The sequence below is a fragment of the Ipomoea nil genome, unplaced genomic scaffold (genome assembly GCF_001879475.1).
Source record: "Ipomoea nil cultivar Tokyo-kokei standard unplaced genomic scaffold, Asagao_1.1 scaffold1617, whole genome shotgun sequence".
Taxonomy (NCBI): domain Eukaryota; kingdom Viridiplantae; phylum Streptophyta; class Magnoliopsida; order Solanales; family Convolvulaceae; genus Ipomoea; species Ipomoea nil.
In genome coordinates this window covers 1,593,099-1,618,529 of record NW_017618045.1, presented here as the reverse complement: position 1 = coordinate 1,618,529, position 25,431 = coordinate 1,593,099, and the positions used below count along the sequence as shown (strand labels likewise).

The 25,431-nt window shown below is 37.0% G+C and overlaps 1 protein-coding gene across 3 annotated transcripts; it reads left to right on the top strand.

The window, feature by feature from the left end:
- The first annotated feature begins 5,662 nt into the window (after positions 1-5,662).
- Positions 5,663-12,901, top strand: LOC109191178 (probable 2,3-bisphosphoglycerate-independent phosphoglycerate mutase). 3 transcript variants are annotated; one of them, XM_019341764.1, is made up of 6 exons: positions 5,663-5,673; positions 9,999-10,342; positions 10,720-10,865; positions 11,188-11,464; positions 11,638-11,910; positions 12,122-12,901. In XM_019341764.1, exons 2-6 carry the CDS (start codon positions 10,034-10,036, stop codon positions 12,602-12,604), a joined length of 1,488 nt encoding a protein of 495 aa, XP_019197309.1. In that variant the 5' UTR covers positions 5,663-5,673; positions 9,999-10,033; the 3' UTR covers positions 12,605-12,901. The 3 variants fall into 3 exon arrangements, with proteins under 3 accessions (XP_019197309.1, XP_019197310.1, XP_019197308.1); XM_019341765.1 differs by lacking the exon at positions 5,663-5,673 and adding an exon at positions 9,550-9,738; XM_019341763.1 differs by lacking the exon at positions 5,663-5,673 and having other exon boundaries at positions 9,893-10,342.
- Positions 12,902-25,431: the final 12,530 nt, after the last annotated feature.

Genomic DNA, 25,431 nt, shown 5'->3' with positions numbered 1-25,431 from the left:
TATAATATATTTTATTTGCAGTAAATGTTTAACATAATATATTCACCTTCTATTGGAATGATACTCAAATTTTTAATTTTTTATTTGAAATGGTAATAGTGATATCATCAAATCACAAGGTATAATATTACACCTAAAAAAAATTCTTATAAGGGGGCGTTTGGTTCAAATTATATAACATAACCAAGGGAATGTGACATTCCAGAGCTCACATTTCTATGTTTGGTTCATATTATCTCAGGGAATCTAACATTCCCTCCACATAGGATTTTGAAGGGAATGTGATTTCCTTCAATTTCTAAGGTTATGTAAGATAACCTTGGTTATGTTAGTTTATTACACACGCACACACACACACACACACACACACACACATATATATATATATATATAAAATTATTTTTGTAATTATATATTTTTTATTTTTATTATGTTAGATTAGCCTATAAAATAATTTTGTTTCTCAAGTTTAATATTTTAGTTAATATTTTAAAATATATGATACTGTTATCTTATTTATTTATTTTAATTTTTAAATTTATTAAAATATATGAAAATATGTTAAGGATGTTATAGTGTGTGAATAAAAGATAACCATAAACCAAACTTTTAATTTTTAAATGGGAAAATGACACTTTTTTTCCCTGTGTTATATGCTTATAGCACATTTTCCCCCTCAGTTATTCATGCATTCACATTTGCCCCCTCAATTATTATAGAAATGGTGGTTTTTCCCCCTGATAATATTAAATGGACATTTCTACCCTTAAAACAAATATTTTATTTATTTCTCTTCTTCAACAAATTATTGCTTATACGTCGTGATGACCACGGTTCGGTTCGAACTGAACCAAACACTATAGCAATCAAATTAAAAAATTTCGGTTATGATTCATAACATAACCCAATATTTGGGTTTCCGTTTATTAAAATCGTGAACTGGAAAAAAATGGATCCTGAACCGTGAACCGGAGGTTCAAATCGGAACAACTACTAGCAATAGCTTAAATTAGAATTATAATATTTGCAAATAGTGTATGTTTTTTTTCGCATTTATATTGACTCTCACATATAAGTATATATAATCGCGGTTTGAGTTTTATTTTGAACCGTCGGTTCACGATTTTGGATCCAATTTGAACGGTTGGTTCAAACTTTCTTTTAAAATTTTATTTTTTTATTTTTAAAATATTCTAAATTCAACACTTAATGTATTTTATTTTTTCAAATCGTGGTTATAATTTGTTGGAGAAGAAAAATAAATGAAATATTTATTTTAAGGGTAAATATGTCTATTTAATATATCAGGGGGAAAAACTGCCACTTAAATAATTTAGGGGGAAAAAGTGCTATAAGTATATAACAAAGGGGGAAAAAGTGCCATTTTCCCTTTTTAAATTTATTAAAATATATGAAAATATGTTAAGGATGTTATAGTGTGTGAATAAAAGATAACCCTAAACCAAACATGATTATATTACATACCCCAATTTTAACCAAACACAAGAATCTAACATTCCCAGTAATCTAACATTCCCAACAATCTAACATTCCCTAAGGTAATCTGACATTCCGTGAACCAAACAACCCCTAAGTGAATTACAAATATGATGAAAGTGAAGAAGCACTGCAAGAATAACTAGTTTCCCCCTCGTATCTCAACATGGATCTAAACAAGTTTCATCATGTTCATGCGCATCTTCATTATCTAGGTCGTCATAGTTGAAGGAGTCATCGGATTTGGTCACGAAATTCCCAGTAACACAAGTCCGCAACAACGTCGTACTCGTCCGATCTCGATAGGCTGTATCTTTTCGAAATTCTCAACGTTTTTCTCTTTTCGGATGGGTTGCTATTTGCACCACCCATTGACTAAAATGAGGTATAAAGCACTTTGAAAATGTAAAAAGGTAGTAAATATGGGTGGTGCAAATAGCCTAATGGGTGGTCAAAATGCTATTTGCACCACCCTATTAAATTTACAATTATGAGGTCAAAATGTAATTAAAAAAAAAAAAAAAAAAAAAAAAAAAAAAAAAAAAAACGGAGCATCCAGCAGCCATTTTTTTTTTTTTTTCTGCCTCCTTGCCTTCCTGGTCCATTTTTTTTTGTTTTTCGATATATGTTTATTTTAAATTTATGATTTCAATAGATAGTTTTTTGAACTTGATAATTTTAATACATATATTTTGTAAATTTACAATTTCAATTCATATTTTTTAGTTAATATTGTTGTTAGTGAAATGAAATTACGTGTAGAATGAATGGCAAGGAATCCAAAAGACTTAAATGGCTCTATATATATGTGGTGTGTGTGTGTGATGTACATGTCATACAATCAAAATCAAAATCAAAATTCGTGTGTGTGTGATGGACGGTTGGATAGATAATTTGTTTAGCTACAACGATCAAAATCAAAGCCAATTTCTTAGTTACAATGGTCCAAATCAAAATCAACAACATTACGAGGTATTTTAATTTTTTTTTATTTGAATTGTTACTGAAATGTTACAATTGAACTTATGTATATTTGTTCATTGCTTTTATATATTATTTAAAAATTTAAGTTCATTGCTTTCATATATTATTTAGAAATTTAAGTTCATTGCTTTCATATATGTTCATTAATTTCATATATATATATATATATATATATATATATATATATATATATATATATATATAGATATATGTGTGTGTGTGTGAACTTAGTAAATTGAATATTACGTATTATTTATATATTCATTGCTTTTATATATTATTTAGAAATTTAGATATGTATATTTATTTTTGATTAGAAATTCATTGCTTTAATATATCAATATTGAATATATTATTTTGTCTTTATATATTAAGAGTTGTTATTTGTTTGTTTGTTTAGGACGAAAATGCAATCGAAATTTATGATGACAATAGAACTAAAGATGATGATCAAGTGAACCTAAATCTCGAGGTTGCATGCGAATTGTCTACAGAAACGGTAAACAAAATTCATACGCATACTTATTATTATTGTAAGCATGTAATTATTAATATTATTATTATTATTATTATTATTATTATTATTATTAATATTAATTAGTACGTATACTTAATTTCTGTTTTTGTTTTTGTTTGTTTGTTTTTTTTAATTTGTTGGTATACATGCATGTAATTATTATTATGATTATTAATTAGTACGTATACTTATGATTATAATTAATTAATTAGGTATTTTTATTATTGATACAAATAATTTTTTTATTAGGCATTCATGTCTCGCGAAGATTTAATTGAATGGGTTCAAAGTAGAGGTCGGGATCTCGGTTATGTTATTGTGATTAAAAGGTCCCGGAATAAAAGTCCTACAGTTATATTTCAGTGTGACCGTGGTGGTACTTACGTGCCAAAAAAAATCTCATCTAAAAACACGGGTACAAGAAAAATTGATTGTCCATTCCAATTGGAGGGGAAATACATACGTGTTGATGGTTGCTGGAGGGTTAGGGTAATATGCGGAGTCCATAATCATGAGCCTGCATTGCACCTTGAAGGTCACCCTTATGCAAGGCGATTATCAGGAAATGAAGTCGAATTGGTGGAAAATTTGTCAGCGATGCATGTGAAACCACGAGATATTTTAACGTCGGTGAAGATGCAAAATCCGGATAATGTTTCCATCACAAAAACCATATACAATGCACGCCAAAAATTCCGGATGATGGATAATGCAGGTAAAACTCAAATGCAAGTTGTTATGTCTTTTTTACATAACAATGGTTATGTGCATGAGAGTCGAACTAATAATGCAACAGATGAGTTAGAAGATTTATTCTTCGTTCATCCTAAATCTATGGAGAAGTGGCGTGCATTTCCACATGTCCTGTTGATAGATGCAACCTATAAGACAAATAGGTACTCGATGCCTCTCGTCGAAATGGTTGGTGTAACTTCGACCAACATGACATTTTGCATAGCGTTCGCCTTCATGCACAAAGAGAATGAGTCCAATTATACTTGGGCATTAAATTGTCTCAAAGCCACAATTGAGGGATGCATTACCCCGCGTGTTATCGTCACGGATCGAGAGTTGGCATTGATGAAAGCATGTAAAAATGTGTATCCGGATGCTAAAGGATTACTTTGTAGATGGCACATCTATAGAAGTATTTTGAGAAAGTGCAGGGCATCGATCCCCTCAAACCATCATTGGGATTTATTCTACAAATCATGGAACGCATTAGTTGAGTCTCAGACTCATGAATCATATATGTTCCATTTAGCTCAAATACAAGCAGTTTTGGTTGACTTTCCAGGTATTATTCGATGTATATTTTAATATTTTTTTTAACAAGGCATATTTGTTCAACTACTGTAATTATTTCTTCAATTATTCACATTTTCAGGTGTTTTTGGTTATATTGATGATAATTGGCTGCAACCGTATAAAGAAATGTTTGTATCTGTTTGGACTGATCGATATCTCAATTTTGGAAATCACACCACGAACAGAGTTATATATGCTTCAACTTCCGGTTATATTCCATCCTTTTATCATGCAAGTGCAAGATGTGAAATCTGACGGAAACTGTGGATTTCGAGCCGTAGCTCTCTGTCTCGGTTTTAAGGAGGATGAATGGTTCAAAATTCGATCCAATTTAATCGAAGAACTAGAGTCTCACACAATGGAATATACCGATATGTTTGGAACTCAAGGATGGTATAATGCCTATAACATGTTGAATTTTTTTGCACAAGATCGGTGTGCACCAGTTGAGCACTGGATGACTATGCCGGAGATGGGTGTACTAATTGCTTCCCGATACAATGTGATACTACATGTTTTGAGTATGGCCGGCAGTACAACATATTTACCACTTCGATCTAGCCCACCACCTTGGTACGAGCATGTAGCAATAACCCTTGGTTATGTTAATAATAACCATTATGTCAAGGTAACATTGACAGGAGGGTACCCAATGCCTACAATTGCTCCACAATGGGCTTATTTTAGATATGATTGTGCAAATGCATGGATGACTCCATATATGAATAGGATTGAAAGTTACAATGAGCATGTACGCTCTAATTGTACTCGGGAAAATGTTATATTAGATTGAAATTGAATGAATTTATTTTTTATTTTATTTTTATTGTGAAGTTAATATATTTTTACAATTTTTAGCGATTCAAATTTTATTTATTATATCTCTATAAAAAAAGATAAAATAATGAATACAACAAATTTAAGTTATAAAAAATATTAAAATAACAAAATTAATCATTATTTTGAATTTAAAAATTAAACCATAAACAAAAACAAGTATTGAAAATAGAAAGTTAAAAAAATTATATTGAACAAAAAAAACAAGTATTGAAAATAAAATTTAAAAACATATGTATTGAAAATAAAAATTTTAAAAATAATTACACAAATAATTAAAAAAAAAAAAAGGCGATCATTTTTTTTTTTAATGTTTATTGTTAAAAAATAATAAATAATAAATGTTACCACCTACTTTGACTACATTTATTTGCACTACCTACTTTGGTATTTGCACTATCTATTTGACCTATTAAATAGGTGGGTGCAAATAGTAAATAGGGTGGTGCAAATAGAACTTCCCTTTTCAGATTTATGAGATTTCTTCTTTCAAGGACGAGATTCAAGAGGTTTGGCGAGCAATTGTCTGCGTAAGTATGAGGTGTCCTCGTTTTTCTATTTTTTAATGGTTAGTTCCTGCCACGTCAGGAGCAGTAATTTTGTGGGTGATTTTGTCGAGGGTGCAGAATCTTGGAGGTGGATACGAGAAAGTAGCTGCATGAAAAGGGGTTTCCAAGTAGGGAAAACCGTGTTGGAGGAGTCCTATTTTAGAAGAAACGGCCTACCGCAATGCATTTATTAATTGAAGTCCCAATACGCCGCTGGTGACATACGGTGTGTTTAGGGGGATAAATATTTAATTTAATACGGTATGTGTATAGTGTATAATACGAGACCCACCCTTCATTTGATTCATACGGTATTTAATTTGAAAAGTAAACTCTAATGTTAAATTCACTCCTCACCATCAGAATTTCTTCATCTCTTCTACCTTCTACCCAATTTTTTACATTCAAACGATCTTGTATGGTCACACCCAGATTTGAATATTGAAAAGCAAAAACAAAGATTTGTGGTCCCAAAACTTTGAACAATAACTCACATTCTAAAATTGTTTTCAAGTGTTGGCACTTGGCGTTAGGCGGCGGTGCGCGGTGGTTACTGCAGCCGGCGGTGGCGACGGCAGCCGGCGTAGGCGGTGGTGACGGCAAACAGAAGCACAAGGGTTTTTGGTGGTTGTTTTGTTTCTGAAGAAACATTTTTTTTGCATCAAAAGGTTATGTATATTTTCATCCTTGGTAGTTTGAATGTAATGTTTTGAGTGATTTGAATTAAATGTTTTTTTGCATCGTTGTTGATTTGAATTGAATGTTTCCATTGATTTTTTTTTCATTGTTGTTGGAATAAAATGTTATGAGGCTTCAAATGATTGCTCTGAACCAAACAGGCAATCTCATTTTCTTGTTGTGTTTATGAAATGCTGCCATTGTGTAGATGAGATTAAAAAGGGACTAGTCCAAGCCGTTTATATATATATATATATATATATATATATATATATATATTTGGTACAATTGTTTTTATTTAATTAAATTTCAGCTTACTTCATCTATGTGGCTTGAATCAAATGATGTATGATTTGTTATTATGATTGTGGCATAATTTATGAGTAATTTTGGTATGATTACATAAATGTTAGAGAAAATGTAGTTTATGATTATGTAATTTTTGATTTATTTGTTCTCTTGATGCTCTTGCAAATCAAGTTCGGGCCATTCACTTTGACTCCTAATTTCTAAATTTCCTAATATGTTAGTTGAAAAAAAATATAAAAACATTTAGTCAAAGTTTATCTACTACGAAGACCAATATCACTTTAGAATATTATTACCACTAGCAGAAAATTAAAGCAGCATTTCCCTTACTTCCTATGATTTTGTTATACTATTTGTATTTTTTTTATTTAATAACTGTCATAACGATTCTTGTATAATTATAGAAAAGATACAAATAATAATATATGAATGACATGAATAAAATTTGTAATCACTGATTGTTATTCAGGATAGTTATGGCACGACAAGGATTGCATCCTGGATCAATTGATCCGAGTGTGCTAACGTTTCAAATGCAACATCGTAGTAGATCAATTTGGACTGATCCTAACTATGATTATGAATTGAAAGTTGCCAGGTACGATACGGTAACAATGTGTGATGCCTCACGTGATTCTTGAGTGCAAGAGTATCTCCCTACTGTTGGATTTTACGGTATTTCTCGTTTGACGTCCATTAAATTGGACCATGGGCTAATTACTGCCCTTCTTGAGCGATGGCGGCCGGAAGTGCATGCCATTTGGTGAGGTTGGAATAACACTTCAAGATCTTGAAGTGTTATTTGGGCTGAAGGTAGACGGGTTGCCAGTGTCGGGGGACGATACTCTTTATGAAGCAGATGAAGTTGTGACAAATTGCCTACAACTGCTTGGAATTCATTTGGCACCGCAATTCATGACTAAGACAAGGATTAATGGCACTGTGGTTTCGGCGGTTGGCCAGTTAAACGAGCATAGCACACAAGAAGCTGTGATTTTGGAAACACGGCTTTTAATTTATCATTTATTAAATGGTTTTTTGTTTCCGGACACCAGCAAGATGTATTATAAAACATATTTGTTAGAGTATATTAGAAATTTTGACGTATGTGGACAATACAGCTAGGACGTATGACGTATGTCGACTACCGGTTCCACACCCAGTGGGCCGTCGTACTCTACTTGACCTTCGGAGTAGTTGATTATCTCATTCTAAAGGTGCAAACAACTGTTGAGTTGAAGGAAATACGTTTCCAACATCGCCTAGAAATTGCGTGATCGGGTGATCAGTAGGACTGACGTTGTACGACGGTCGAGGATCTTGGTGATGATGTATATCCTAAAACGGTTCAAAAGATGAACCGTGCTGTGTAGGATCATAAACCGCACTAGATGGGGTGTGAAATGTCTGTCCACCTGAAACACTACCGGTATACCCTGACAGTCCAAATTATGCATCCCAGCTGTACGACGGCCAAGCTGTATTGTCCACATAAGTCAAAATTTCTAATATACTCTAACAAGTATGTTTTATAATACATCTTGCTGGTGTCCGGAAACAAAAAACCATTTAATAAATGATAAATTAAACGCCGTGTTTTTTATCACAGCTTCTTGTGTGCTATGCTCGTTTAACTGGCCAACCGCCGGAACCACAGTGCCATTAATCATTGTCTTAGTCATGAATTGCGGTGCCAAATGAAATCCAAGCAGTTGCAGACAATTTGTCACAATTTCATCTGCTTCATAAAGAGTATCGTCCCCCGATACTGGCAACCCGTCCACCTTCAGCCCAAATAACACTTCAAAATCTTGAAGTGTTATTCCAACCTCACCAAATAGCATATGAAAGGCATGCACTTTCGGCTGCCATCGCTCAAGAAGGGCAATAATTAGCCCATGGTCCAATTTAATGGACGTCAAACGAGAAATATCGTAAAATCCGACAGTACGAAGATATTCTTACACTCGAGAATCGCGTGAGGCATCGCACACTGTTACCGTATCGTACCTGGTAACTTTCACTTCATAATCGTAGTTAGGATCGGTCCAAATTGATCTACTACGATGTTGCATTTGAAACGTTAGCACACTCGGATCAATTGGTCCAAGATGCACTCCTTGTCGTGCCATAACAATCAGTGATTACAAATTTTATTCATGCCATTCATATATTTTTATTTGTATCTTTTCAATAATTATACAAGAATCGTTATGATAATTATTAAATAAAAAAATACAAATAGTATTAACAAAACCATAGGAAGTAAAGAAATGTTGCTAGCAATCTGATATTGGTCTTCATAGTAGATAAACTTTGACTAAATGTTTTTATATTTTTTTCAACTAACATATTAGGAAATTTAGGAATTAGGAGTCAAAGTGAATGGCCCGAACTTGATTTGCAAGAGCATGAGAACAAATAAATCAAAAATTACATAAACTACATTTTCTCTAACATTTATGTAATCATACCAAAATTACTCATAAATTATGCCACAATCATAATAACAAATCATACATCATTTGATTCAAGCCACATAGATGAAGTAAGCTGAAATTTAATTAAATAAAAACAATTGTACCAATATATATATATATATATATATATATATATATATATATATATATATATATAAACGGTCTGGACTAGTCCTTTTTTAATTCCATCTACACAATGGCAGCATTTCATAAACACAACAAAAAAATGAGATTGCCTATTTGGTTCGAAGCAATCATTTGAAGCCTCATAACATTTTATTCCAACGATGAAAAAAAAAATCAATGGAAACATTCAATTCAAAAAAACATTTAATTCAAATCACTCAAAACATTACATTTAATTCAAATCACTCAAAATTGTCGGAGGTTTAGGTGAAGAGGAAAAACAGATTCTGCTCTCAAAATTGTCGGTAAAGTTTTTATTTTCGGAATAACTACGCAACCCAAAATCCTCACTTCGATAGAACTAAGCAGATTCTGCTCTCAAAATCTAACTCCTAAAACTCACTCCTTTTCATCTTCTCCCTTTACTAGTTTACAAATCAACATTCTCTTTCAGGTACTATCATCCCATGTCGAATTAGTTTATGAAGTTATCTCTTGTAATTTATGGTTTGCTTTGGGTAATAGCGGAAGAAATTCCCAGTTCTATGTATACATGAAACAATTTGTCTTGATATATCACATATGTAACTTTTTATGCTTTTAAGAAACTTTTGAGTGGGGAAACTGTTCAAACATGCCAAGTAGCATATATGAAATGTTTTTTGAAACTTCTGAGCTACCATTTTGATGCTTTTTATTTAATTGTTAAATTAGAGAGGGAAGAATTGCTGGGGCTTATTGAATTAAGGATGGGTAACTCAGAGCATCCAAAGAAAAGGGTGGCCTTTGTGCTTATTGATGGCTTGGGAGATGTATCTCTGCCAAGATTTGGTTACCAGACTCCTATGCAAGCAGCAGAGATACCAAATTTGGATGCTATAGCTTCTGCTGGAGTTAATGGTCTAATGGATCCTGTTGAAGTAGGCCTTGGATGTGGAAGTGATACTGCCCATCTGTCATTGTTGGGTTACAATCCCAGGGTGTATTACCGGGGCCGAGGTGCATTTGAGTCTATGGGTGCTGGACTGGCAATGTCACCTGGTGATATTGCATTTAAAGTATGTATATATGGTACCCATTGCCCTTTTTTTGCATTTAAATATTTGTGTGTGCTATATCTAACTATGCATCTTCTTGAGTAACTAATTGGATATTCCAATCTTATCCATCATACATTGAAATCTGTCATTTAATATAGTTTTACTTTCTCCCTCTTCTTGTATGCTATACATCAGATGGGTCACTAGGAAAAGCAATAAACAGGTGTCTCTGCATACAAACGGAGCTTTGGCAGTGCCGATGACTTTTTTTTTTTTTTTTTTTTTCCTATCATTTTTAATGTATTGAATTACAACTCATTCTAGGGAGGTTGGATATGATCTTGTTCCCTTTTACACTGTATGACCTTGCCCTAAACCTAACTTTGTTATCCTAGTCAAACTTTGCAACCCTTGATGAGGCCACTGGAATAGTTATCAGCAGGAGGGCTGATAGACATTTTGAAGAAGAAGGGCCAATACTCTGTGCAGCTTTGGATGGAATGAAGCTTCCATCTTTTCCTGAATATGAAGTTAGAGTCAGGTACATATGCTTTCATTTACCTAAAACTTTGATCCTTGCTTGTCACTGGTCTATGGAGTTAAAAAGTTCTAAATCCTTTTTCTTTTTTTTTTTTTTTTAAAGGGAAAGTGATCAAATTGGCCCTCCAACTATTAGTGAAATATCAATTAGGCCGTTGAACTTTAAAAAGTTCCAATTAAATCTTTGAACACAATATATTCATGTTTATACTTTTTAGACTCTTAATAGGGGGTTAACCCTTTTCTTGCTGCTGCTTCTAAAGTATAGATTTCCTTTATCTTTCGAATGAGGGAGTGAAGTTAATGCTGATTATTTATTTTAGGTATGCCACAGAGCATAGATGTGGTGTGGTAGTAAAGGGACCAAAGCTAAGTGGAAATATATCAGGAACAGACCCATTGAAGGACAATCGACTTCTTTTACAAGCCCAGGCTCTTGATGATACAGAAGAGGCGAAGCACACAGCTGCAGTTGTTAATGAACTGTCTAAAGAGATATCACGCATTCTTGTTGCCCATCCACTGAATGCAAAGCGGGTTGCTGAAGGAAAGAACATTGCCAATGTTGTCCTTTTAAGAGGTTGTGGTATTCGAATTGAGGTAGATTCCTCTCTTCTCGTCTCTTGCATGCATCTATGCATAAAGAATTTATGCTCACACTGATTTCAAGTTTCTACCAGACAGTGCTTTGAGCATAAAAAAAAAAAAAAAGAATCATTTTGCTTCTGATTGTGAACTTTTTTATTCTCAGGTGGTTGGTTTAATTTGTCTAGGTTCCTCAATTTGAAAAGATACATGGGCTCTGGCCATGCATGGTAGCTCCTACCAAGATTATAGCTGGATTGGGTTTATCACTTGGGATTGATATTCTAGAAGCTCCTGGAGCAACAGGGGACTACCGGACAATATTAACATCTAAAGCAACTGCCATAGCTAATGCACTCTCAGCTCCTCTGCAGTCTTGCCCCAATATTTTTGTACCTGGAGAAGATGAGCATAAACCTGGTAGATCTGATGGCTATGACTTTGGGTTCCTTCATATTAAGGTAGATCACTATGCTTCTCAAATGTTTCTCTTTATTCATATGGGTGTTGAATACTTCTAATTGTTTGTAACATAATCCATAAATTTTATGCTGTCCTTCTGAACAAGTTAAAAAAAAAAAAGCATTACATGAATCATTGCTTGACATAATGTATCTAATGTTACATGTAGGATAATTGAAGGAGGTAAATATTTCATTCTTGGCTTTGCAGGCTATTGACGATGCAGGTCATGATAAAGCAAGTGTTTTCAAAGTTAAAGGACTTGAAGCTGTAGATCGTGCAATTGGACAGTTGGCTAAACTTCTATGGCCAGCAGAATCATCTGGGAAATTCCAGTTCTTCATTTGTGTCACCGGAGACCACTCTACACCTGTTGAATATGGAGACCACAGCTTCGAACCAGTCCCTTTTGCATTGTGTAGTTTGAAGGACTTTGCGGGTGCAGTGGGGGGAGAGACAGTCCTTTTAGAAACTTCGCTCGACCCATTTCCCCTTCCAACTATCAAAGCTGGTGAAGATTTAGCTCTTGATGTGGGAGTAGAAGGCGGTGAGAGAAGCAAGCAGCATCGGGCTTTTAGCGGGGACTGTGTTAATGAGTTCAATGAGATAGCAGCGGTGAGAGGTTGTCTTGGACGCTTTCCCGGGAGTGAGATGATGGGAATTATAAAGACGTATCTTAATCTCAAAACATAACAGCACATGCCAATTTGAGGGAAGCTTGAGATTATGTGATTTCATAATAAGGTAAACCATAATCTTCTTGTGGAAGAAGAGAACAGATAAAATAGCTAACTGTTCTGAACTGCTATTCCAAATTAAAGGCTTTCAGATTCTATTTATTTACTTCCCTTCAGATTAGGATTTAGGAAATAAGATGATAATAACACTCCAGCTGCATTTAGGCTATCTTGTACTGTACTTACTGTCGTTACTGATGAGGATTTGGATGTAATTTTATTTGATAAACAATGTGTAATGGTGGGAGAGACATATATATATATATTTTTTTTATAGGAATAAGGGTAGCCACTCAGCTGCACACAAAGTGCAATTAGGCCATTGAACTTAAAAAAAAAAAAAAAAAAAAAAAAAAAAATACAATTGTGTCCCTAAACAACACAAATTAATACAATTAGGTCCAAAATGACCTGTTTACCTTAAACTTTGCTGACGTGGCGGTTGTGGATTTAAAAAATAATTTTTAAAATCATTTTAAATAAAATAATTAATTTAAAAAAAAAAAAAAAAAAAAAACACTGTCGGAGACGAACCGTATGACAGCGGGTAAAGTTGGAGCGTTATGATGTGCATCCGGATGCAAAAATGATGTCGTTTTAACGTCTAACTTAAAAAAAAAAAATCAGAATTGCATAACTATACACCCATAATTTCATAACTATGCATCCAGAATTACATAACTACACATCCATAATTTCATAACTATAAATTCAGAATTGCATAACTACACATCCATAACTTCATAACTATACATCCATCATTTCATAACTATAAATTCAGAATTGCATAACTACACATCCATAACTTCATAACTATACATACAGAATTGCATAACTACACATCCATAACTTCATAACTATAAATTCAGAATTGCATAACTACACATCCATAACGTCATAACTACACCTCCAGAATTGCATAACTATACATCAAGAATTGCATAACTATAAATCCAGAATTTCATAACTAAAAATCCAGAATGAATGAACTAAAAAAATGAATAACATAATGTTGTTGCTGGGAATCGAAACTGATTTTTTTTTTAAAAAGTAAGATGCACGTTTTGATGCAAAACGACGTCGTTTTTGCATCCGTATGCACCATGGTGCATACGAATGCACAGCATAATTTGTCGGTAAAGTTGTGTGTATATATATATATATATATATATATATATATATATATATATACTAGTTTTTTACGCGCATTGCGCGATTGGGATAATGCCCAATGATTTTTTTTTTTTTTAAATAAGTACTTTAAGGTATATCAAGACAAGATTATATTGAAATTGTTCATGCATAGATAATTAAATGTTAAATTTGTGTATTTAAATAGGCAATTCTAAGTTTACAAATACAAGATAATATAGTCAATATTGATTATAATTGTCAATAAAATAATTGTATAGGTATGGTCGAAATCAAATACGGGAAATAAGGGCGAGCAAATAAAAATTAGGGTATAAAATATTAAATATATACTAATATTAAAGAGTTAACTGCTGATTGTCAAACCTAGGCATTGTTTAATTAATAGCAGATCCACCATTTGGACTTCCATCAAAACGCCAAAAATCATGTTTGGTTACTCAGCGATTTGGAGCAGCAGTTTGCTCCAAACCACTGAAATCCCAAACGCTGTTTGGGGTTGGAGTTTTGGGAAAGGAAAATCCTACCCCAAAACATCCTCCATTTTATTTTATAAAAAAAAAAAAAAATTACACTATTTCGTAAGAAGCCTGAGGCTTCTTTAAATAAGAAGCCTCTGACTTCTCTTCTCTTGCCCATCCGATGTGGGATGGGCAAGAGAAACTAATTGGCGTTGAGCTTCCTTTTATAAGGGGGCTCAACACCATTTATTTTCTAAAACTTTCGATGTGGGATTTTGATCCCACATCATTTGTGTTTTTTTCCTTATTATTATTATTATTATTTCAAAAATTATTATTATTATTATTATTATTATTATTATTATTATTATTATTATTATTATTATTATTATTATTATTATTATACTCTTTTGATCATTTTACATGTTAACCGCTAATCTAAACAACTAATTTTACCTAACATCTTTTTACAAACCGCTGATACAATCTGCTGGTCAAACCCGCTAATATAATCCGCTATTTGCTAACCACTAATACAATACGCAAACGCTAGCCGCTAACCGCTAATTGCCAAACAAGGTCATAATTCGCTAACGCTAACCACTAATTGCTGATTGTCAAACAAGGACATTGCGAGGTAATTTTCACTTCAATTTGTTGTATGATTTGAATACTCTCTTTGTCAACAAATCCCTAAAGTAGTTAATATGATTGACTTTATTAATTATAAATTTTTAATTTTTTATGGTATTAATAAAATACTTGGTAAATAAATATATAGCATTATTTTGTATTTTAACTTTGATATTTAATTAAATAATAGTGCACAAAAAAGATAATAGACAATGTAGTGAATATAATCAATTGATGAATTTGAATGTAAAGAATTTTTACATTGAAAAAATATAAAGACAATATAACTAATAAAATTATTTCTCTTAATTAATTTATTGATAATGAATAATTTTTTTTTTTTAATAAAGACATTGTAGGGACAATGTAGCGAATATAATCAATTGATGAATTTGAATGTAAAAAATTTTGATATTTGAGAAAAATAAAGACAATCTAACTAATGCAATTATTTCTCTTATTTAATTGATTGATAATGAATATTTTTTTTTTTAAATAAAGACATTGTTGACACATAATTCTAAATTAAAGAAATGCATATGTATTATTATAATTTTTTTGTAGCTACTAAATTATTATTATTATCATTATTATTTAATTTAATAAGAGTAAAATAGAGTACTAATTATGCCAACTTTGATTGGGATGAGGTTCGAACCTAAGACCTTTGTTATTGAAATCAATGAGTAAGTTAACGGTGAACTAACAGAAGTTAACGGAAAATATAATATTTAACGGAAAAAACGGATAATCATATTCATTAAGGATAAATTAGGAAATCTTAAGGAAAAATTAAAATCTGATCAATCTGAGCCATTCATTTGATTAAAAAATTTGACCGCCATTTTTTCTACCCATTATAGGCCTAACTCTCTTGGGCTCTTATTAGTATAGTAGATAGTAGATAGTAGATATATATATATATATATATATATATATATATATATATATATATATATATATATATTGTTTAAACGACAGAAAACCCACTGATTTGGGCTTGTGGCTAGAGGTAGGATTAGCAAGAAATGATGAAAATTGATGGTATTGGGCTGGAAGCTTTATTTTTCAGTTGTGATGTTGAAGTTCATTAAAACCCCGGTAACCTAGCTAATCTTAGACAATTATTTGAGAAATTCTAGCTATTATTAGGCATTCTTAGTATTATCATGCTAGCATATTCTTCTCTTTTAAGGTCGAGATTTTAGCTATCTTTGGCAAACCTAGTTGAAAGGGTAGCTAAAAGTTAAAAAGGAGCTGAAAGTTGAAAAATTATAAGCTAGGAGTTGAAAACTGAAGAGCTGTGCTTGAAGTGTTTGGTAAAATTAGTTTTTTGATAAGTTGATAAATGAAAAAAGACAAAATCTTCATAAAATTTAAATTAGTTTGTTTACAATAAAATTTAATATTTTGTTTTTAAAAAAATTAACATTTTGAAATAAAACTATTAGCATTATCATGATCTAGCATCCCATAATGAAATAACAATATTGTTGTGAATCTCCTTCATCTAATAATAATAATAATAATAATAATAATAATAATAATAATAATAATAATAATAATAAAATAATAATAAAATAATAATAATAATAATAATAATAATAATAATAATATTTGCGGTGAAAGTTGCGGATAAAAGAGAAGAAAAAGAATTTTAATTGGGAAGGGTAAATGATGTTATTTCTTTAAAATAATAAAGACAAAGATGGAAAAAAAGTTAGGAAGCTACTAGTTTATTTTGAAACGCAGGTTTGAAACGCTACCTGCGTTTCAAAATAAGCTCTTATTTTAAGTTACAAGCTTATTTTGGGAACATTATCAAACAGAATTTATAGCTTATTAGTAGCTTAAAATAAGTTATAAGTTCTTAAATAAGCTCTTCCAAACAGAGCTTTGTCGGAATAACAAGAATTTGACCCTATATAAGTGAAACTTAAATATGGTTAAATAATAATTATTATTATTTAACATACTAAAGTATTGTTTTAATTCTACTAAAGGTTCATTTAACAATATATATATCTATAACGTGATACGTTATTAATTCATAGTAACAGCGTCGTATTGAACCATAGTCCACTTTGTAACGATTGATCGACAAGGGGATTGTTTGGCGGAAGGTAAGGATCAAGTCCAACAACATGTGACTAGAAAATTGTTGGATAAAGACTGATAAAAAGGCCAAGTCCAGTCCCCTGACTCTGAGAACAAAATCAAAATATTTAATCAATTTTATCTCAAGATTATACTATCGAGAAATCAACAAGGTTCATGGGTAATTAAGAATGGTAACATAATTTTAATTTGTATCAAAATTCATACTTTTAAATGGAATTAAATGTATCATTATCACTTATCACCCATAATGATTCACGAACACTAAAATGAATGATGCTTATTATAGGTCTGGAATGACATATCATTCCTAGTAATAGGCCTATTTCTTTGTTTGATAAACATTTTTACATGTTCCAGAGAATAGCTCATCCCCCTTACAAGGAGAATAACTATTACTAGAGCCTATTAACCTATTCTATTTTACCCTTTCTCTCTCTCTGGATAGGAAACCATGGCCAAGTCGAGACCACCACCACCTACCCCTCCTCTGTTCCCCGATCATCAACCTGAGAACCAGCGGGTGGCGGGTGTTCTCTGCGTATCCCTAACATCATACAAACCTTCAGGTCCTCTATGCAGTGGCCGGGATGCCGGCAACGCCAAACATTCTAGTAATTACTACTTATAATTGCAACAGAAAAAAGATACGGTAAATCCTCGTGAAATTTCTACATTCCAGTCAAGCATGTATGCCATTCATGAATATACCAGTATATAATTAAAAAAAAAAGTTAATCGAATGTGTATTATGACTTTCAACTCCACTTCTTAATTTTTCAAAAAAAAAAAAAAAAAAAAAAAAAAACTCCACTTCTTAGACGAGTATATTGTACATTCTAGAGTATATAGCATATTATAGAGTTAATACCCATTTATATTGTACATGAACTAATTTCACTTTTGGTCCCACGACTTTAGAGTTTCTATTATTTTTGGTGCACAACTTTAAATTTTTTCAATTTTGGTGTCTAACTTTGTTATTTTTATCAATTTTGGTCCTTTCGACCAAATTGACTATGAAATATTGCCGGATTTTACATTTTAGGGGCAAAATCGTCATCCCAAGGAAAGATATTCAATATCTAAACAAAAGAAAAATCATGTTAAGAGAAATATAAGAGTTTGGCAATCGTCGATGCTATAAATCTCATAGATCTGTGTCTAGTTTCTGTCCGTCTTCCCAATTATTCTCATCGATCAAACACCTATAGATATGATTTTAGAGTGATTTTGTTTAGATATTGAAGATGTTTTCTTGGGATGACAATTTTACCCCTAAAAATATAAAATCCGGCAATATTTCGTCATCAATTTGGTTGAAAGGACCAAAATTGATAAAAACAACAAAGTTAGGCATCAAAATTGAAAACTTTTAAAGTTGTGCACCAAAAGTGATAGATCCTCTAAAGTCGTGGGACCAAAAGTGAAATTAATTCTATTGTACATCATCACTTTTAAGTTTGAAATAGGGTAGTTGAAGTTTAGGTTAATAAAGTACAAAAAGTCATTTAAGATTAAATTGAGTAAAACACTATAGTCGATGATTATATTGGGTATTAACTCTATAATAGACTATATACTATGGTATTATTTCTTCTTCAAAATTAAGAAGTGGAGTTTTTTTAACCTAAACTTCAACTACCCTATTTCAAACTTGAAAGTGATGATGTTGATAATTCACCATGGGAGTGATACAATCCCCAAATCTCAAGCTTGACCTTTGTTCCGATCAAATAAAAACACCATAGTGAAGGCGAAAGTTGCGATGGTGGATATGGCGGCGACTGGGTTGGGTCAACGGCAGTGAGATTCACTATCCAGTGGTGAGTGGTGCAGTGTTCACTTTTCTCATTTTAGTTGAAAATGCTAAATAATGAAAGAAATTAAGAATCTAAGCCCCCACTGTCGCTATAACCACCTATTTGAAATGATAACCGAGATGTCATCATACTACATGGTAGTTGACAAAATTATTAAGTTAATTAAGTATAAACAATTAATTTGTTTCTAAACAAACTTTAAATAGTCAAGCTATACACAAGAGTATAGCTTAAAATTTAGTAAATATTTAAAGAGTCTATTCATCCTTTCCGGTTCCACGCCAAAACTAGCTCTCCTCAGATCAATACAAACAATTTTTTAAAGATGAGAAGATTGATGCTATGGAAGTAGTGAATGGCCAACTTCTTAAGATATTCATTCAAGTTGCTAGGAAGCTAAGCTAATAGATGTTCTTGATGTAACGTTTATCCGTTACTATTATTATAACATTAGGATAAGTTATGATAATATTCAGTATTTGATATGTGGTGCAACACTAATAACCTAATAGCTAGACTACCATTATGATTAGGAGTCTGGTTAGGGTTTAGGAGACCTAAAGACAATCAACCACAATGATGGCCAGTGGTTATATAAGGTCACTAGTCCTCTCACTGCTCACATTACATACCTCATACACCATCTAGAGAGAGCTGAGTAAAGTGAGAGACAAAATACTCGTTATCTCTGCAGCAGTCCGGATCGCTCAACCGTAACAGAAACTATGGCTGGAGGTTAGTCGATCCTATGATCACATATTCTTTGATGCATGTGATATTTTAGTCTAACACTTGAATCATCAAGAAGCATTAATGGAAGGTTATATTTGATGAGTTGATAAATCTCAACATTATTAACTTTGTGAAGGTGAGTTGATCACATGAGGCATCAAAAGAGAGTGATTCCAATTATTGTTACTACTATTGACTTGTAAGACATTTACTTAAAAAATATTGTACTTAAAGATAAAATAAAGATAAAATTATGGTATTATTTCCAAATGATTGAACGATCGAGCTTATAGATGCTATAAGAAGTTAAAATTAGGTTTATATTTTTTCTCCAATACTCATAGAACATGATGAAAAAAAAGAGGTATGGTGAAAAAAATCATACATTTTCACTATTAAATTTTACGACGATAAATTTAAAAATAATAGTACCTTCTCTACATAAAGAGATGAATAAAAATAAGGTGGTAAAGGACCTTATTAATTAGAAAATTTGTAGCCATCATAGAAAAATGTGCGTTCCAATCATATTGACATATTATATTATCATAATTAGTATTATTATATATTATTAAAAATTGACAATGGTTTATGTCCAATTGTCACTGATGGATTTAATTTCCCGGGGTAGCCCGAATTATTAAACCCGGATAAGTATACGTAAGAAATAAATAATACGACGCAGAGATATAATAAGGTCGCAGGGACCGTATATTGTATTAATTATCGCTAATAAACTATTACAAGGCTTGATTAGGACAATAAGGCTAGAAGATAGCAATTCAGGAATCTATTGTGTTGTGTAATGATCAGGTCCCTTGTTAGGACAAGAGGGGGTCCTTTTATATCAGCTCAAACCCCCCAACCGCACCCCTAGGATCGGGGTTAGTTGGATCGGTCCGCATTGACCGCGTCCCCTCCGGGACCGGGTCCAAGGCGGACCGACTCGGCATGGCCGAGCTGGGCACGTGTCGAGCTCGGCCTAGCCGAGTCCACCATGGACCGACCCGGCAGGGGCCGAGTCCAAGGTGATGGGCTCGGGTGTACCGAGCCCATTCGTGGCCGGACTCGGCCCAAGGCCGAGATGCCTTGGGCCGACTGGGCCACGACCCACTTGACTGGGCCGAGACTTCTCGGGTCCGTCTCTCCGGGTCGGTTCGTTCCGGGTCCAATATATCCATCACGAGTCCCCCACTCTATTTGTTGTGATAAGTCGATAACGATAGAGAGTAGACACATTGCGAGCCGACTCCGACGCGATTGTCCCGAGTTAATAATTAGTCGACCTCCTGTGACCGAGCTCACCATGACCGAGGCACCTTGGGCCGAGCACGGGGCCCAACCACTATGCCCCGGGTCTATTCCATACTTCCTTGTTCCGCTTTCTCGGGTCGGTTTGCTCCAATCATAATATATCCATCATAAGCGAGACTTCTTCTCTTCCGCATTCCTCTTTGGCCGACTTTGGTGTGACTCGATCGCAATCGGGACTTCTTCTCTTCCGCAAGAACACTAACAAGTCTTGGACTCCCTGACATCGTGTATGAGACTTTGATTTCTGAGTTCACTTTTGGGCGAGCTCATGAGGTAGTCGTCCTCCTCTTGGGTGAGCTCATGAGGTAACCCCTCTTGGGCCGAGGTGCTTTGTGCCGAGGCGTCTTGGGCCGAGGTTCGTTAATGAAGGAGAGTAAACACGAGTCGCACTCCATGTGTCCGAGCCCCACACGGCCGACCCCAACGTGGCCGACCCCAACGTGGCCGACCCCAACGTGACCGACCCCAACGTGGCCGACCCCAACGTGGCCGACCCCCCCAACGTGGTCGACCCCAATGTGACCGACCCAAACATGGCCGACCCCCCATCGTGGCCGACCCTAACATGGCCGACCACAACGTGACCGACCCCAACGTGACCGACCCCAACGTGGCCGACCCCCCAACGTGGCCGACCCCAACGTGACCGACCCCAACGTGGCCGACCCCCCAGCGTGGCCGACCCCAACATGGCCGACCCCAACGTGACCGACCCCAACATGGCCGACCCCAACGTGGCCGACCCCAACCTCAAGGATTAGACTTGATAGCGGCTTGATTAGCGTCATCCCTTCTTTATCATATGGGTTCCGTCTTCCGCTCTACGGAGAGCATCCATGCTAGCTTGAGTACTTATGTTGAGGGGATGGCTGCTCCTGACGCTGCCCGTGACGCCCCCGACTTGAATGGCTAGTTCTGAGTTGCTTACTTTTTGTGGCCCTTAGAGCCAAGACTGATTTCTTTTGGTGGCACTTAGAGCAAAAAACTTACGCTTGTTTTGGCTTCGTGCGGAGCCCGCTTATTTTGTTTGAACTTATTGTCCGCATGAACTTCGTATTTCCTTGATTTGATATTGCATTTTCTATCTTGTATGGACTTCTTCGTGTTTTGAAACGTGTTAGAACACCTCTTGTTTGCCTTTATGCTTCCACAAGAAGAGAGAACACCTTGGTAGGCCGGGGCCTAGACTCGGGGCTCGGGGCCAATACGGGACTCGGCCACAGCCTAGTGGTCGAGTTGCCAAGGCTCGGCCGTGGCCGAGCTGCCAGGACTCGGCCGTGGCCGAGTCGCTGGTCCATGGCCTTGGCCGAGTGGACTCTCGGCCGTGGCTTTTATATATATAGCCGTCCGAACCGAGTTCTTTGAACATTAGGCCGTGGGGCTCTTCCGTCGGGGTTGATACGCGAGATCGGACCTCGTGCCCCCTTAGGGTATGTTAGCCGCGATAGTCGAGTCCTTGCAGAACTAGACCCTGGGGCTCCTCCGTCGGGGTTGGTACGCGAGGTCGGACCTCGTGCCCCCTTAGGGTATGTTAGCCGCGATAGTCGAGTCCTTGGTGAACTAGACCCTAGGGCTCCTCCGTCGGGGTTGGTACGCGAGGTCGGACCTCGTGCCCCCTTAGGGTATGTTAGCCCTGATAGTCGAGTCCTTGCTGGAATGGACCCTGAGGCTCTTCCGTCGGGGTTGGTACGCGAGGTTGGACCTCGTGCCCCCTTAGGGCATGTTAGCCGCAATAGTCGAGTCCTTGTTGAGCTAGACCCTGGGGCTCCTCCGTCGGGGTTGGTACGCGAGGTCGGACCTCGTGCCCCCTTAGGGTATGTTAGCCCCGATAGTCCAGTCCTTGCTGGACTCGACCCTGGGGCTCCTCCGTCGGGGCTGGTACGCGAGGTCGGACCTCGTTCCCCCTTAGGGGTATGCTTGGGGAGGCCGGGTACAAAACCGCCTTCCTGTGCGATAAGTGAACAAGAAAAGGTGTTTCTTATTACATAACTTTATTCTGTTCATAGCAACGGAGGGGGCCTGCCGCCTCCTATGACATTATTTGCAAAACATTAATGGAGATGTCGCTAACTCCGTATGGTCGAGTTGGCTTGTGGTGGATTACTGGTAATATCTCAATAAATGCTCCGAGTTCCAAACTCTAGGTACCTCCTTCCCTTTGGGGTTCTTGAGTTTGTAGCTGCCGGGATGGACCACCGCTGCCACAATGTAGGGGCCCTCCCAGTTTGCCGCGAACTTCCCTCCGGCTTGGGGTTGGCTTGCTTCTCTCCTCCGGAGTACATAGTCCCCTACCTGGAAATAACGGGGTTGCACTCGTTTGTCGTGGTAGGACTTGGTTTGTCGCTGGTAGTTTTCAGCTCGGATAGAAGCTGCCTCTCTTCTATCATCTACCATGTGGAGGTCGGCGCTATGGTGTTTCTCATTGGTGTCGGGGTCATATTCTTCTTCTCGCCGGGAAGGTATGACTGCCTCTGCGGGGGCTCGGGCTTCAAAACCGTAGGCTAAGGAAAACGGTGTCTCCCCGGTGGCCCTTCTAGGGGTGGTGCGGTAGGCCCATAGGATGGCGTCGAGCTCCTCCACCCATGCTCCTCCTGCGGATTCAAGTTTCTTCTTCAAACCGTTTACTATGGTGCGGTTGGCGTTCTACACTTGCCCATTGGCTTGTGGATAGCAAACGGCGACTCGGCTATGGTTGATGCGCCACTCGGCGCAAAATGCCTCGAACTCTTGCCCTTCGAATTGGCACCCGTTGTCAGTGATGAGTTGTATCGGGACCCCAAATCGACATAGAAAGTCTTGGTAGACAAACTGTTTGCACCGGGCACTTGTGATGCTTGCCAGCGGCTTCGCCTCTACCCATTTGGTAAAGTAGTCGACAACCACTATGAGGTACTTTCTTTTGCCCGACCCCATAGGCAGGGCCCCTACTATGTCCACCCCCCACCTGGAGAAGGGGATGACCGAGCTGATCGGGGTGTAGTTCGTGGCTGGTCGGCCGGCGCCGACCTGAAAGTGCTGGCATGTCTCGCAACTCCTTACGTAGTCGGCACACTCTTTGGCCATTCTCGGCCAAAAGTACCCCTGCAAGATGGCTCGACGGGCCATGGTGAAGGCGCCCTGGTGGGCGGAGCAGGTCCCTTCGTGGATTTCTTCCATAACCGACCTGGCTTCGTCCGGGTACAAACAGCGGAGTAGGGCGCCGTTGTACGACCTCTTATAGAGCGTGTCCCCCATGATGACATATGTGGGGGCACGCCACTTCACTAGCTTGGCATCAACCTCATCAGGAGGTAGCATACCTGTCTGTTTGTACTCCTTGAGGTGGTCCAACCAACAGGGGGGTCGGCTCTGTATGGGTAGGACTGGGTAGAATTCTAGACTCGACCTCTCGAAGTCTTCAACTCGGGCAATTTTTTAGATGTGCTCCAGGGCCCCCTGGCTGAGCTTGGACAACATGTCGGCATCCGTGTTTTGGACTCGGGGTACCTGTAGGACTTCATAGTTTATTAGCTGGCCCAGGAGCTGGAGCACCACATCCCGGTACCTCCTCATCCTCTCGTCACTTGCCTCGAACTCTCTTGTGACTTGGCCCACTACTAGCCTAGAGTCACATCGGATCTTGAGCTTCTCGACCCTCATGTTTAGTGCTAGTCGGAGTCCTCCGAGGAGCGCCTCGTACTCGGCTTCGTTGTTGGACAGCTTGAAGGAAAAACGGAGGGCGTAGTAGGCTCTGAACCCCTCGGGTGTGATGAGGACGACCCCACCTCCGCAGCCTTTTGGTCCCGAAGCTCCGTCTGTGGACAGAGTCCACCACTCCTCGTCTTCATCTCGGGCCTGCTCGGTGGCTTCCCGGGCAGTGCACTCGACTATGAAGTCGGCTAGTGCCTGCCCCTTGATGGCTGGGCGGGTCCGAAATTGTATGTCGTACTGGCTAAGCCGCATGGCCCACTTGACCAACCTGCTGGCCGACCCCGAGGCCCTCAACACCGCATCTAGGGGTTGGTTGGTAAGGGCGTGAACGGGGTGGGCCTGAAAATAATGGCCGAGCTTCTTTGTGGTGATGTCTACCGCAAATATGGCTTTCTCGATGGGCGTGTACCTGATCTCCGCTCCCCGTAGAGCTCGGCTCGTGTAGTACACGGGCCGTTGGACCCCGTCATCGTCCCGGACCAGCACAAAGCTGACCGCGGCCTGGGAGATGCCGAGGTACAAGTACAAGACCTCCCCCTTGACGGGTTTGGCTAGTGGGGGGAGCGACATCAGATATGTCTTGAGATCCTCGAAAGCCTTTTGGCACTCCGGAGACCACTCGAACCCCTTGGTCTTCTTGAGTACTCCAAAGAATGGCAGAGATCTCTCGGCCGACCTCGAGAGGAAACGACCGAGGGCCGCTAGTCGCCCATTGAGGCGCTGGACTTCCCGGAGACACCGTGGGGGCTCCATGTCCAGGATAGCTTTTACCTTGTCCGGGTTGGGCTCTATGCCCTTCTTGGAAACCATGTACCCCAAGAACTTCCCCCCGTGGACCCCGAAGGTGCACTTCTTGGGGT

What these genes read in the sequence shown, in the direction of transcription:
- LOC109191178 (XM_019341763.1), top strand. Translation starts at nt 9,935, where the DNA reads ATGAAATGTTTTTTGAAACTTCTGAGCTACCATTTTGATGCTTTTTAT. An exon ending in GTTGTGGTATTCGAATTGAG is followed by an intron (nt 11,465 to 11,637) that starts GTAGATTCCTCT and finishes TAATTTGTCTAG; the next exon opens with GTTCCTCAATTTGAAAAGAT. An exon ending in TTGGGTTCCTTCATATTAAG is followed by an intron (nt 11,911 to 12,121) that starts GTAGATCACTAT and finishes TTGGCTTTGCAG; the next exon opens with GCTATTGACGATGCAGGTCA.